This window comes from Lithobates pipiens, unplaced genomic scaffold (assembly GCF_037356315.1).
Source record: "Lithobates pipiens isolate NorthernLeopardFrog02 unplaced genomic scaffold, aLitPip1_a1.2 Scaffold_13, whole genome shotgun sequence".
NCBI classification, from domain to species: Eukaryota; Metazoa; Chordata; class Amphibia; order Anura; family Ranidae; genus Lithobates; species Lithobates pipiens.
In genome coordinates this window covers 235,542,092-235,558,224 of record NW_027507718.1, presented here as the reverse complement: position 1 = coordinate 235,558,224, position 16,133 = coordinate 235,542,092, and the positions used below count along the sequence as shown (strand labels likewise).

At 50.9% G+C, this 16,133-nt stretch overlaps 1 protein-coding gene across 3 annotated transcripts in view; it reads right to left on the bottom strand.

Moving 5' to 3' along the window:
• KLHL8 (kelch like family member 8) overlaps positions 1-16,133 on the bottom strand; it is a 131,766-nt gene that overhangs the window by 79,616 nt on the left and 36,017 nt on the right. For all 3 annotated transcript variants that reach the window (XM_077476364.1, XM_077476363.1, XM_077476362.1), the window contains exon 3: positions 7,834-8,382. In XM_077476364.1, the coding sequence (XP_077332490.1) occupies positions 7,834-8,382 (549 nt within the window). The remainder of the gene's footprint in view (positions 1-7,833; positions 8,383-16,133) is intronic.

Sequence of the window (16,133 nt, the reverse complement as noted above, 5' to 3'; positions counted from 1 at the left end):
TTTTCTCCAGCCCTGATGGATCCTGTGGATGCCTCACCGCCTGCTAGTGGCCAGCCCCCTCGGAGAAGGTACTTCTTTTGGGGTTACCTGCCGGGGGGGGGGAAAGCAGTGGAACATTAGGGAATGTTCCACTAACACTGCTGGTTTGTTCTACAGCCCTTCTAGGTCTACTCAACGACGAAGTTCTCACCGAGGAAGTGATTTGTCTAAGTCCCACCGCCGGCATTCCTCTTCCAGGTCCAGACGACATGATTCTCCTGCGAGAACCAGTCTCCGTAGCCGGGAATCTTCCCGCCCTTCAACAGCTCGCCCAAGTCACGGAGCTGAAGGTGTATGCTGGGGGTGCAAGACGCAGGTTCCTGCTGACAAGTCCCTTTGTGATGACTGTTATATCAAAGCGACGGGTGAAAGGAGTGACTCTGACCAACAGCTAAGGTCTATGGTGGAAAGATTGGTTAAGGACAGTCTTAAGAAGTTTGAAGCCCCCCAGTTGTCTCCCATAGAGTCTCCAAGGTCTCCGGGGAGGGAGGCTCAGGCCCAGGACACTTGGGATTCCTCGTTGCCTAGCCATCCATCTGCTGTCCTTTCAGAAAGTGAATCTGAGGAGGAAGAGTCTGGTTCAGGTTTTGACTTTGCCCTGCTCCCTCCCTTGGTCAAAGCCATTAAGGAAACACTGAACTGGGAAGAGCCGGTAGTGGCCTCGGCAAAACAAAGAAAATTTTTCAAACAATTGAGGAAAGAGCGTATTAGCTTCCCCTTCCTCTCAGAACTGGGAGAAGTGATTTCAGATGAGTGGAGTAAGGTAGAGAAAAAGAATTCTCTTCTTTCTAAGATTCAGAGACTTTATCCTTTCAAGGAAGAAGAGGTTAAGAATTTGGAGTCTCCCCCTCTAGTGGACGCAGCGGTAATGCGATTGGGCAGGCATGCGACCCTTCCCCTGGAAGACACAGTCTCTTTTAAGGACGCTTTGGATAGGAGAATTGATTCTGACCTAAAGCGGTTCTACCTTACGGCTGGCATGGCCTGTAAGCCGGCTTTGGCCTTAGCGGCTTTGTCTAGAGCAATGGAGGTTTGGTCCAATAATGTTGATGATTCACTCAGGAATGTTTCTGAAGATCTGGCCAGGAGTTCTCCCATTCAGGAAATGAGACTGGCTTCAGCTTTCCTGGGAGAAGCCTCGATCGACATTATCCGTCTGGTGGCTCGAGTTATGCTCTCATCTGTGCCCTTTGGGTCCGTCCTTGGTTGGCCGATCCTGCTTCTAAGCAGGTTTGGTGTCGTATTCCTTTTGACGGTTCTTCCCTTTTCGGCAATAAGCTGGATAGTGCCATAACTCGAGCCACTGGGGGAAAGTCGGGGTTTCTTCCCCAGGATAGACGCCTGCAGAGTCAAAGAAGATCGTTCCCTAGGAAGCAGGTTCAAGATCGTGCTAGGGAGGCACGCACTTACAGGCCTGGACGAGAATTTTCCAGATCTTGGAGGTCCAGACAGACATCTCTCAAGAAGTCTGCGAAAAGCAGTTCAATGGGGGAGAAGGAGCCGACTAAGTCCTTTTGAGATCAAGCCCGTCCAGGCGGTCCGGGTAGGAGCACGTTTGTTCCACTTTCGACACGTTTGGGCGGCCTTGATCCAGGATTTTTGGACCGTCAAGACGGTTTCCTCCGGACACACGTGGACGTTCAGCAGTGTACCCAAAATCAAATGTGTTCCCACATCCATTCCAAAATCGGAAGAAAAAAAGACAAATTCTTCTAGCTTACATAAAATCTTTGTTGGATCAAGGCGCCGCTATTCCTGTTCCAGATGTCCAGCACGGCAGGGGAATGTAGTCACCTCTTTTCCTGGTCCAGAAGAAGAACGGTACATGGAGACCCGTAATAGACCTGACGCATCTAAATCGCTACATAAAAAAAGGAAAAGTTCAAAATGGAAACACTGTCCACGATTCAACAATCAGTTCAGCCAGGGGACTGGCTTGTCTCAATAGACCTCAAAGACGCCCATTTTCACGTCCCAGTGGCCACAGAGTTCCAACAGTTCCTTCGTTTTTCCATTGACCAGTTCCATTTACAGTTTACTTGCCTTCCTTTCGGACTGTCAACCTCCCCTCGCACTTTCTCGAAAGTCCTTCTGGCAGTTGTAGCCTTGTTGAGAGTCAGAAAGATCCGGATTCATCATTATCTAGACGATCTGCTTCTTCTCGCTCAGGACAAGGATTGTCTCTTGAGCCACAGGGATCAAGTCATTGCAACCCTCAAAGAATTCGGTTGGCTCCTGAATTTAGAGAAGAGCCAGTTGGTTCCTACACAGTCTCTCGTGTTCCTCGGCGCCCTGTTCAACACGGCAAGAGGTACCATCTCTCTACCCGAGGAGAAGATTGCAGTAATACGAGACAGGATCCACCTAGCTCTCTCCTCATCTCGTCTCAGTGCTCTTCATTGCCTAAAGATCATTGGCACCATGGTGTCTACTATACCGATGGTGAAGTGGGCACAATGGAGATGCGCCCCTTTCAGGTGGGGTTTCTCCGTCAATGGTCGGGAGAGAAGGCCCAGTCCATCGAAGTTACTCAGACCATGAGAGGTTCCCTCCTTTGGTGGCTTTGTCGGGAGAATCTACTGAATTGTCAATCAAATGGATCTCAGTGACGTCAGATGCCAGCAACAAAGGCTGGGGGGCACATTGTCTGTCGGAAGTGGCTCAGGGCATTTGGGACTTTCCCTCTCGGGGAATAGTGTCGAATGTGTTGGAACTACGAGCAGCCTTCCTAGCGCTGTTGGCATTTCCACATCTGATAGTGGGTGCATCCGTAGTCCTCAGGCTGGACAATACGACTGCGGTCGCATACGTGAGGAAGCAAGGGGGCACCAGAAGTCGGTCTTTGCTGAAGGAAGTGGATCCAATAATGCGTTGGGCCCAGAGGAACCTGTCCAACCTAACAGCAGCCTATGTACCCGGAGTCCTCAATGTCCAGGTGGACTTTCTATCACGAGTCCACTTGGACAACAACGAGTGGACCCTTCACGAAGAAGTGTTCCAGTGGGTTCTATCCCTGGGGATGTCTCCAGAAGTGGACCTATTCGCCTCTCGTTTCAACAAGAAGCTAACAAGGTTCTATTCAAGGTTCAAGGATCCGCAGGCCTACGGGATAGATGCCCTAACAGAGCAATGGTGATTCCACAAGGCATATGCCTTCCCTCCAACGCCAATCATCTTCCAATTCCTGAAGAGACTCAGATGGGAAGGAGTAGAAGTATTGGCAATAATCCCGTACTGGCCCAACAGGCCCTGGTTTCCTCTCCTATCCCTGCTCAGCTTTCGGGACCCGGTTCCTCTTCCGTCCAGGCGGGACCTTCTCTCCCAAGGGTCGGTTCTCCATCCATGTCCGGCTCAACTCCGGTTGAAGGTCTGGTTCTTGAGAGGGGAAGGCTGGAAGCTCTAGGGTGTCCTAAGGAAGCCATCCCCACTCTCCTAAGTGCAAGGAGAAGAAGCACTAATAAAGTGTATGAACGAATCTGGGCCAAGTTCGTTTATTATGTGTCCTCCAGAACCAGTTCCTATGTTTCACCCACAGTTCAAGATGTGTTGGGGTTCCTGCAATCAGGTTTGGACTTACCGTTATCAGTTAGCTCCCTTCGGGTTCAAGTTTCAGCTATTTCTGCTTTTACAGGGGTTCAGTGGGCCAGCCACGCTCTTATTCAGCAGTTTTTTAAGGGTGCTGTAAGATTGAGACCCCAAAGAAAACCCAGATTCCCTAAATGGGATCTACCTCTAGTCCTGGACTTCTTTTCTCTGCTCAGTAAGGATCTCTCCATCCGAGAACTTACCTTGAAAACCGCGTTCCTGGTGGCGGTCACCTCAGCGAAACGAGTTTCGGAAATTCAAGCTCTGGGAGTCAAGGAGCCTTTCCTAACCTTTTTTCCGGACAGAGTGGTCCTAGTTCCAATGTTGGGGTCAAACCCGAAGGTCACTTCGGTCTTTCATGATAATCAGGAAATCTCTCTACCCTTATTTAGATCCTCGGATTCCTCAGAAATTCATCCTCTTGACGTTGGACGCTCTTTAAAGCTCTACTTGGAAGCTACAGCTCCGTTCCGGCAGTCGGACTTCCTGTTCGTTCTGTTCTGTGGAAAGAACAAGGGCACTAGAGCATCAGTCAGGGCAATTGCAGCATGGATAGTTCAAGCGATCCAGTGGGCATACAGAGAAAAGGGCTTGGCTCCTCCTCAGGCGGTGACGGCACATTCGACCAGAAGTCTTTCTACCTCGTGGGCAGCTTCTCGCCATGTGGCTCCTGACGTGATATGCAGGGCAGCCTCGTGGTCTTCCATTCACACCTTTATGTCTCATTATTGTGTTGAGCCAGCGGCTTTATCCTCAGTTGATTTTGGAGTTAAAGTTTTGTCAGTTGACGGTGTCAAATAAATCTTTGTTAAGCAGCATTTTTTGCCCACCCGGGTGTGTCTTGGCGAGTTATTTCCCACACGTAGGCTGCCATGGAGTCTGTAAGGAAAACGGAAAATTTATGTCAAATACTTACCGTAATTTTCCTTTCCTGATGGACTCCATGGCAGCAGGAGTTCCCTCCCAAATGGCTGGAGTAGGATAGTTACCGAACACGGCCTGTGGCAGGGAGCAAAGATTTATGGGAGTGTCGTCCTATAGGGTAATGGAGGCGGGACTAAACCCACACGTAGGCTGCCATGGAGTCCATCAGGAAAGGAAAATTACGGTAAGTATTTGACATAAATTTTCCGTTATCTGTTGGATCCTTAAAGCGGGAGTCCACCGGGACTCCGCGTTTTTTTTTTTTTTTTTTTTTAAAGCCAGCAGCTACAAATACTGCAGCTGCTGACTTTTAAAATAGTGACACTTACCTGTCCAGCGCGCCCGCGATGTCGGCACCCGAAGCCGATCTCTCGATCGTCTCTTGGGTGCTGCCGCCGCCATCTTGGGTATGGGAATCAGGAAGTGGAATCAGGATGTCTTTTCCTGGTTCCCTACTGCGCATGCGCGAGTCGCGCTGCGCAATAAGGATGGACCCGCTGCCTCTGGGATCTGTGTGTTTCCCAGCAGGCAGCGGGGGACTTTCGGAAAGGGGCGTAATCTACGCCCCTTTCTGCAGAGCGCTATCCCGGAAGTGGGTGCAGATACCTGTACTGTACAGGTACCTGCACCCCCTCCCCCCTGAAAGGTGCCAATTGTGGCGCCGGAGGGGGGGAGGGTTCCGATGAGCGGAAGGTCCACTTTAGGGTGGACCTCCGCTTTAAGCATTGTCTACTGGACAAGTTAGGCTTTTATCACACTGGAAATCACAGCATCAACTGCTGGTACATTCCATTTATTGGTGTATTTCTCCTCCATGGGATAGAGAACGGGTGATCCCATTCAGCATAAATAAGCTGTTTTAGTAATGCATGGACAGGAAACGCATGCAAAGTCTGTGAAGGTTTTAAGGAACCCAAGGAAGAAACCGAACTTTCAGCTCACTCCGTTAGGGGTAGCTTGAAAGTGGAACGAACCATTTCCGTAAGGGACTGTACCAGCAATTTCTCAGATTGCGAGGCTGAAAATGGTTCATCCACCGTTGTTTCCTCTGCAGAGGAGTAATCGGTTTGTCTTTCCCCCTGAACGCAAAACACCTCATCTACCCACTGTCCCCTTGGCAAAGGGTCTAAGATGGGGGAGGGGGATCTAACACACTTTTTATCCTTTTGGATGGAGGATGCAATTAAAGCAACTAATCTTCCCTCTAGGCCCAGCAGGGTGGAGGAAAAGGCATGTTCGGTCACGTATACAGGGGCTGAGATGTGGGAAGCAGCTGCACCAACAAATTTGTTCCAATGATCAACCCTGGATTGCCATATCTAGTAATTCAGGCGAGGATGACAGTGTATAGGCACGACTGGACTTCCTAGCGCCTGGGGGTGAAATCTTTGGTACCTTTTTGGACTTTGTGGTGTCTTTTGGTAGGCACAGTCCTAAGCACAAAAAGCAGAGGCACCATTTAAATGCACTAATCGCTGAACAATAATCTCACAGTATAATGCCGCCAATACAAGTTCAGCCTAGCGCCGGAAAAACATGTCCTTTCCATATTAGGTATGCCCATTTGCAGCCCTTACGTGCCGCACCTCTCCTGTGTCCCAAGTGTAGCCATCTTGCTTCTTCTTGCTATACAGCCGAGGAGAGACTTCTCCAGTCAATGTCTTAACCCTGCACATGCGCCGTGCCCAGGCCCCGTCCCCTTTTTCGTTTGAAATGTAAAAATGTTCGTGCATGCGGCCTTCAGGGCCACAGACCCAACACGGGGGGCAGAGCCTAATGACACCGGATAGAAAGAACATGTGGAGCCGAAACCCGGGACCACCGCACCCCCCACAAGGGGGGTATTGCAGGGGGGTAGCAACAATTGTTGATTCCCTAGCCCTCTTGGTCCCTCCAGGGGGGAGAAATGCAGGATGGCAGATCTCTTACCTCAAGAGGAATCCCCACTGTGCAAGCTGCCAAACACACTGAGCTGAAGTGAAGACAACAGATTAAGGAATGTGCATATACTCCCTCTAGTAGAGAATTAAGGCATGACAACATTTTTCCCTAAAGAAGAAAACCATAGGTGGACTTTTTATAGTTTCTAGGCTTCTTCCCTTACCTTATCTTTGCCGCAGAATTCTGCTGAACAGACAGATCCAGCCGTCACCTATCACGGTGGGCCTGCGTTAGCAAACCTTCAAGGACTGGGTCCCTTATCGGGGGTTCCACTCCCTTGGACCTGTAATAGCACCCCGCCAGGAAAAAACTTTAGGTAATGTAAGCATGACCAAAGCCCTGGGTCCCGGGGTCCAGCCCTGCAAGGAGAGGCGTTACAGGCAAAACATCCTTCTTATGTAAGGCCCGGGTACCATCCACCTTGGTCTCATGCACTTTGGATGGATCTGGTCTGTGGAGGCTATTTAAATCCAGCCAGTGGAGCTCCTCAGAGCACATCTTCACTCGTGACCAACACCTTAGACACTGGCGAAAAAACTGAGGTACTCCTGGGAGGAGGAGGGGTTATATAGGGAGTGAACTTCCTGTATTGGGTATACCAGTGTCCATCACCTGAAGGTGCCTAAATAGCCACATAGTGATTACTATGGTGCTCTGTGTCCCATGATGTACAATAAAGAAATTCTAATTTATATGAGATGCACCTGTATATGCTTTTGAATGTTCATAGGCTGAAAGCAGGTGTACTTTAAGGCCTCATGCACACAGAATGTTTTGCAAATTCTCCCAGCAACAGCGTTTTGGCAGAAGAAAAATCCAGAGGTTTGTAAAAGGGTCTAAAGCTTTCAGGAGCTTTTAAAAGGCATCAAGCTTTTGGGTTGTAATTCATTTTATTGGCCAGAATAATCAATTTATTCTGGCCATGGAAATTAATTAATGCTCAAGCACTAGCTTTTAGCAGCTTCCAGTAGCATTTTTTCTGCCCAAACACTGCTGCTCCTGGACGCATTGGCAGTGTATTTTTTTTCCTGCCTCTAAAAGCCTCTGCAAGCCAAAGTGTGCATGGACACACAGGCTAACATTGAGAGGTGCCGCCCCCCCCCCCCCAAGCTTAAAAAAGGATGCCTGACACCGCTATAAGCGGCAGGAAAAATGCCCTGTGTGCATGAGGCCAAAGGAGTCCAATAAAAAACTAAAAAATAAAAGCTGTTCAAAAGCTCCTCTCATAGCATTTTTTAGATGTAAAATATTCCAACAGTTGCTATATCATAAGCTAAAGTGCAAGTGTTCCACTTTCATGGGATATCAGCTTCACAAACACTAGTTATTTTAACAATTGGGTACCTGGGACAGGATTTCATTCAGCCAAGCTTCATGGTGCTGGGGGTTGGAACGAAGCCACTTTATGGCTGCATTGTAGACCTGCTTCTCATTCTCAATATGAAGATCATCAGAAGACAGCAGCTTATAAAGATGCTGAGGAGACATGCTGACAAAGTCATCACACTCTACCACTTCAGCAAAATGGTCACAAGCAAAGCGGTCTGCCATGTCCATCAAATCTACTCTATTGTGGCTCTCTGCAAAGGCCCTTACAGCAAGGCAGTTAGAGGGATGAAAATGCAGTTTCATGTATTCACAACAGGCCTTGGCGACAAGTTCCACTTGGAGAATGCAGGCCGCATAAAGAAGTGGCTGGACGTTATCAACTGTGAGGGTCACTCGGGATGAATAAGCAAACTTCACCAGATCTTCAAAGGCATCGCCATCAAAGTCCCGGATCTCTATGACCGTTTGTTTTGCCTCCGCCATATCAGAAAGGAACATAGCACGGAAATAGGGTATCACACATGCCAAGACAAGTTTGTGGCAAGGAATCAACTTCGAACCAACCTGTTTAAAAAAAAAAAAAAATCATAATAAAATTTTTGAAATATTAAATTTTTAATTGCTAAAAAAAAAAATATATAAAAAAAATAAATTGCTTTTCCTGCTAGAAATTTGTTTTACAAATGGTTAGTCTGGCATATAATTGCATACTGCTAAACAATAGGCAACCAGCATCTTAGAAGATGGAAGTACTTCTTAGTTTGATGCTCAAGGGGCAACATTTACATGCAACCAAAACACAGCAAGCAATGAAAGATAGAATTTCCGAGAGAACGTCTGCTCAAATCACCTAGATGATCTGAGCGGAAGAAATTACCTGTCAAAACCAGGTGCCTGCTCCCCCTTCAAAAAAGTGCCTTTTTATAAAAAGGGGGAGCCTCAAAGCAGAACTTCCCCTTTTGGGTGAAGCTCCACTTTAAGAATTTAGTGTGAACTATAGCGGTTTTTCTAAAATACATTTTTTAAACAGTGTTTTAACCAAACTTTGGGTGGGAGGTGCATTTGAGGATACCAACATCTTTACCTTGCTGTAGAAATGTATTGAAAAAATTAATTTGGGCCTGTCCATGAATCCAAGGATATTGGAAAAACTTAGTAGGGTTCCTTAATGATCTAATGGGCTGCCAAGTGGGACTAGACCCTACAGGTCTGCGTGTTAAGCATCACAGATCACCGTAACTTGAATGGTTATACTAAGGTTTTTCTGTTTGAAACTTTTGCAGCCAAAAAAAAATAGAACACACTTCATTGACTCAATAACCAAAGCTCACCGCAAAAGGAAATCAATTACTGTCCAACCAAATATGATAAAAATAAATTTTAAAAAAATTAGGATTGATTCTACTTTCCATCTTTCTGTAACACCCTGGATTAACATTTGTGTCAAGGAAATCCCTAGGATTATATTATTTTCAAACACAAATGTGTGTACAAAACTCTTTTGTACACGTCTAAAACAGTGTTTTTTCTGCCCCTGTGAATATTATAGATACAACTGAATTGAGTTACTGCAACTTAGAGAAGCCATGGTGGGTGGGGCGAAACACGTTAGACCATGCCCACTGACATGTTTCCCTATTAGAGACTCATAGGCTGAGGCCATTCTTTTCTGTTCATCTACATGGGCTGGTCGGGAGTAGCAGCAATCCTTTCACTTACAATTGGATTTAGAAGATGACTGGGTTTACTCAGGATCTTTTGGCTTGTAAGATCCTGCGCATATACATCAGTAAATTTACTCTTTGGAGAAGGCACTGGGACCTCGGCACAGGAGGCAAGCTAAAGCGTTACATTTGCAGTTCTTGCAAACTCATGCCACCTCCTATCACATAACAGAACTTTGTAGTCAACAGGAACATGAACATTTGTGAAACATAAAAGAGGTGATTGCTAAAGCTATAGATGGTATTACTATTTTGCAAGTACAGGAATCTGAGTGAACAGTTCTGTGTAAAGGATAGGAGGGGTGATCACTAAGACTACAACTGTTCTGTGTATGCATGTTGAAGTAAAGCATTGAGAGAGCGGTGCAGTGATTGTAGCGATCCCCAAGGGTGTGCGCTGACATCTAAATAATTATAGTTGTTTGTACATTAGCAAAGCTGATGTCTGATACAATAAAGTAACAAAAAAGCTAGAATAAAATTGGGGGAGATTTAGTAAAAACTAGCGCACACAGAAACTGGGTTTTATATAAAGCTTAATTGAACAAGCCGTCATTAGAAGACGATTGGTTACTATGCACAGCTGCACCAGATTCTGAACGCACCAGTTTTAGAAAAATAATCCCCCATTGTGTGCTACAGGGATAGGTTTAGGCAACGGGAGAAAACAGGAGCAGTGAGGTATGGGTTTAGGCCAGGGGTGCCCAACCAGTGGCCCACGGAGCCCTCTGATGTGGCCCTCGACCTCCTGCTCTCCGATGGCGGGTTGGCAAGCCCAGATTGTGGGTTGCTGACCCGCCATCCCAGAGCATCAGTGTTATTAATGAAGCCGGTAGTAGAGAAAAGTGGCTACAGAGCTGCATAAACTGATGCTTCCTGTATAGCTCCACCTCCTGGTACAGGCGGAGTGATACCAAATGCACTCTGCCTGAGACAAACAGCCGACGATACCTGAATGGAAGACTGTTATTAAAGGTACATTTATTACTAAAATCACAGTGTATATATGGGCATATCTCTTCTGCAGTGGTTACTGGGCTGCTTTCAAACTGATCCGCAGGGGCAGTGCAGAACACCTATGGGTTACCTGCACTGAGCCATAGACTTCTGTTATTACCTGCAGGTGTGGTGAGCTTTTAGAAAGTGCATCACATCAGCAGGATATAATAGAAGTCTAAGGCAAAGTGCAGCTAACCCACAGGAAAGCCACAGGTGTACTACACTGCACTTGCAGTACAGTATATGGCCGTATATACCCAACTACTTCCAATCCAGTCCACTAAAAAAAAAAAAAAAGAAAAAAAAAAGCCATCATGGCAGATCAGATCAGAAGGCCCATAGAGTAGAGCGAGCCGTGTCTGCTCTGCATATGCAGGGTGGACACGGACCTGTCATCCGCTCGCTCCACTTGTTGTGACCTGTGACTGGTTACCAAGTCGCTAAAGTGGCCCTCGCTCTTTAAAAGGTTGGCCACCCCTGGTTTAGGCAATGGGACAAAACTGGAGGGGTAAGCGCTCTCAGGGTCATTGAATTAAAACACTATTATAGTTTCCCCTTTTACAAAGGTGTCATCAGTACTTCCTTTTACTTCACAGCCCCCCCCCCTTTTTACACCACAGCGCCCCCTTTTACATTGCAGAATCTCCACTTTACACCACAGATCCCTCCCCCTTTACAATACAGCCCCCATATACATTACAGTGCCCCTCCCTCCCTTTACAATAAAGCACCAATTTAGAATACAGCCCCTGCTTCTCATCACCTCCTTTACTTAAATGTCCTCTGTTGCCCTTTACATCACAGGACCCCCACCTTACATCAGAGACCTCCATCCTTCACATCAGCCACCTCATCACTTTAAACCTGAACACATTAATTACAAAGGTTCTGTGGCTGATTAAGGTGGTAATTAAACTCACTTATTGCCTTATCTGCATTTAATTAGCATCAGAACCTGTGCAATTCATGTGTGTTTGGGTTTAAAAAGGGATGAGGTGGCAACCCTACCCCCTTCCTTTGCACCCCAGTCCATATGACAGCCCCCCCTTCCCTTGCACCCCAGGGAACATCACAGCTCCCCCTTCACTTGCACCCCAGGGAACATCACAGCTCCCCCTTCACTTGCACCCCAGGGAACATCACAGCCCCCCCCCCCTTACTTGCACCCCAGGGAACATCACAGCCCCCCCCCTTACTTGCACCCCAGGGAACTTTACAGCCCCCCCCCCCTTACTTGCACCCCAGGGAACATCACAGCCCCCCCCCCCTTACTTGCACCCCAGGGAACATCACAGCCCCCCCCCCTTACTTGCACCCCAGGGAACATCACAGCCCCCCCTCTTACTCTCACCCCAGGCAACATCACAGCCCCCCCCCTTACTCTCACCCCAGGCAACATCACAGCCCCCCCCCTTACTCTCACCCCAGGCAACATCACAGCCCCGCCCCCCTTACTCTCAACCCAGGCAACATCACAGCCCCCCTTACTTGCACCCCAGGGAACATCACAGCCCCCCTTACTTGCACCCCAGGGATCACAGCCCCCTCCCCCTTACTTGCACCCCAGGGATCACAGCCCCCTCCCCCTTACTTGCACCCCAGGGATCACAGCCCCCTCCCCCTTACTTGCACCCCAGGGAACATCACAGCCCCTCCCCTTACTTGCACCCCAGGGAACATCACAGTCCCCTCCCTTACTTGCACCCCAGGGAACATCACAGTCCCCTCCCTTACTTGCACCCCAGGGAACATCACAGCCCCCCCCTTACTTGCACCCCAGAGATCAAAGCCCCCTCCCTTACTTGCACCCCAGGGAACATCACAGCCCCCCCCCTTACTTGCACCCCAGAGAACATCACAGCCCCCTCCCTTACTTGGAGCAAGGGAACATCACAGCCCCCCTTACTTGCACCCCAGGGAACATCACAGCCCCCCTTACTTGCACCCTAGGGAACATCACAGCCCCCCCCCTTACTTGCACCCCAGGGAACATCACAGCCCCCCCCCCTTACTTGCACCCCAGGGAACTTTACAGCCCCCCCCCCTTACTTGCACCCCAGGGAACATCACAGCCCCCCCCCCCTTACTTGCACCCCAGGGAACATCACAGCCCCCCCCCCCCCTTACTTGCACCCCAGGGAACATCACAGCCCCCCCCCCTTACTCTCACCCCAGGCAACATCACAGCCCCGCCCCCCTTACTCTCACCCCAGGCAACATCACAGCCCCCCCCCCTTACTCTCACCCCAGGCAACATCACAGCCCCGCCCCCCTTACTCTCACCCCAGGCAACATCACAGCCCCCCCTTACTCTCACCCCAGGCAACATCACAGCCCCCCCCCTTACTCTCAACCCAGGCAACATCACAGCCCCCCCCCCTTACTCTCAACCCAGGCAACATCACAGCCCCCCTTACTTGCACCCCAGGGAACATCACAGCCCCCCTCACTTGCACCCCAGGGATCACAGCCCCCTCCCCCTTACTTGCACCCCAGGGATCACAGCCCCCTCCCCCTTACTTGCACCCCAGGGATCACAGCCCCCCCCCCCCTTACTTGCACCCCAGAGAACATCACAGCCCCCTCCCTTACTTGGAGCAAGGGAACATCACAGCCCCCCTTACTTGCACCCCAGGGAACATCACAGCCCCCCTTACTTGCACCCTAGGGAACATCACAGCCCCCCCCCTTACTTGCACCCCAGGGAACATCACAGCCCCCCCCCCTTACTTGCACCCCAGGGAACATCACAGCCCCCCCCCCCTTACTCTCACCCCAGGCAACATCACAGCCCCGCCCCCCTTACTCTCACCCCAGGCAACATCACAGCCCCCCCCCCTTACTCTCACCCCAGGCAACATCACAGCCCCGCCCCCCTTACTCTCACCCCAGGCAACATCACAGCCCCCCCTTACTCTCACCCCAGGCAACATCACAGCCCCCCCCCTTACTCTCAACCCAGGCAACATCACAGCCCCCCCCCCTTACTCTCACCCCAGGCAACATCACAGCCCCGCCCCCCTTACTCTCACCCCAGGCAACATCACAGCCCCCCCTTACTCTCACCCCAGGCAACATCACAGCCCCCCCCCTTACTCTCAACCCAGGCAACATCACAGCCCCCCCCCCTTACTCTCAACCCAGGCAACATCACAGCCCCCCTTACTTGCACCCCAGGGAACATCACAGCCCCCCTCACTTGCACCCCAGGGATCACAGCCCCCTCCCCCTTACTTGCACCCCAGGGATCACAGCCCCCTCCCCCTTACTTGCACCCCAGGGATCACAGCCCCCCCCCCCCCTTACTTGCACCCCAGAGAACATCACAGCCCCCTCCCTTACTTGGAGCAAGGGAACATCACAGCCCCCCTTACTTGCACCCCAGGGAACATCACAGCCCCCCTTACTTGCACCCTAGGGAACATCACAGCCCCCCCCTTACTTGCACCCCAGGGAACATCACAGCCCCCCCCCCTTACTTGCACCCCAGGGAACATCACAGCCCCCCCCCCTTACTCTCACCCCAGGCAACATCACAGCCCCGCCCCCCTTACTCTCACCCCAGGCAACATCACAGCCCCCCCCCCTTACTCTCACCCCAGGCAACATCACAGCCCCGCCCCCCTTACTCTCACCCCAGGCAACATCACAGCCCCCCCTTACTCTCACCCCAGGCAACATCACAGCCCCCCCCCTTACTCTCAACCCAGGCAACATCACAGCCCCCCCCCTTACTCTCAACCCAGGCAACATCACAGCCCCCCTTACTTGCACCCCAGGGAACATCACAGCCCCCCTCACTTGCACCCCAGGGATCACAGCCCCCTCCCCCTTACTTGCACCCCAGGGATCACAGCCCCCTCCCCCTTACTTGCACCCCAGGGATCACAGCCCCCCCCCCCTTACTTGCACCCCAGAGAACATCACAGCCCCCTCCCTTACTTGGAGCAAGGGAACATCACAGCCCCCCTTACTTGCACCCCAGGGAACATCACAGCCCCCCTTACTTGCACCCTAGGGAACATCACAGCCCCCCCCCTTACTTGCACCCCAGGGAACATCACAGCCCCCCCCCCTTACTTGCACCCCAGGGAACATCACAGCCCCCCCCCCTTACTTGCACCCCAGGGAACTTTACAGCCCCCCCCCCTTACTTGCACCCCAGGGAACATCACAGCCCCCCCCCCCTTACTTGCACCCCAGGGAACATCACAGCCCCCCCCCCCCCCCTTACTTGCACCCCAGGGAACATCACAGCCCCCCCCCCTTACTCTCACCCCAGGCAACATCACAGCCCCGCCCCCCTTACTCTCACCCCAGGCAACATCACAGCCCCCCCCCCTTACTCTCACCCCAGGCAACATCACAGCCCCGCCCCCCTTACTCTCACCCCAGGCAACATCACAGCCCCCCCTTACTCTCACCCCAGGCAACATCACAGCCCCCCCCCTTACTCTCAACCCAGGCAACATCACAGCCCCCCCCCTTACTCTCAACCCAGGCAACATCACAGCCCCCCTTACTTGCACCCCAGGGAACATCACAGCCCCCCTCACTTGCACCCCAGGGATCACAGCCCCCTCCCCCTTACTTGCACCCCAGGGATCACAGCCCCCTCCCCCTTACTTGCACCCCAGGGATCACAGCCCCCTCCCCCTTACTTGCACCCCAGGGAACATCACAGCCCCTCCCCTTACTTGCACCCCAGGGAACATCACAGTCCCCTCCCTTACTTGCACCCCAGGGAACATCACAGTCCCCTCCCTTACTTGCACCCCAGGGAACATCACAGCCCCCCCCCCCTTACTTGCACCCCAGAGATCAAAGCCCCCTCCCTTACTTGCACCCCAGGGAACATCACAGCCCCCCCCCCCCTTACTTGCACCCCAGAGAACATCACAGCCCCCTCCCTTACTTGGAGCAAGGGAACATCACAGCCCCCCTTACTTGCACCCCAGGGAACATCACAGCCCCCCTTACTTGCACCCTAGGGAACATCACAGCCCCCTCCCCTTACTTGCATCCTTTGCTTCTGCCTTAGCTTCACCTAAAAACTTTGCGAACAAAATTTTCTATCCCTTCTAGTCTACACTTTAGCTTGCCATACATTATACAAATTTTCTTATTCAATTTTATCTAGGTTTACCTCAATGTAGTGCAAGAGCCTGTTTGATTGCATACATATCGAAAGTGTTTTGGGTCAACCTCATTAAATGGTTTTGGTAAATCTAAAAGAAAGAAAATTGTATAATGTATGGCCAGTCTCAGTTTTTCATATTATCTATGGAAAGAGCCTTGGTGGTCACCCAGGCTTGACTTTAACCCTTTCCTGACCGGCGCACGCCGATGTACGTTGGCGGAATGGCACAGACAGGCAAATGGGCGTACAGGTACGTCCAAGGTACGTCCCTTTAAAATTGCCGCTGTGCCATCGCGTGCGTGCCGGTTAGGACCTCCTTGAGTCCGATCGCGGGTCCCGTGGACTTGATCGTCGTGGGGATACCTGCGATCGTATCATGGGGAGGAAGAACGGGGAGATGCTAAAGTAAACAAGCATCTACCTGTTCTGCCTAGAAACAGTTACACTGATCT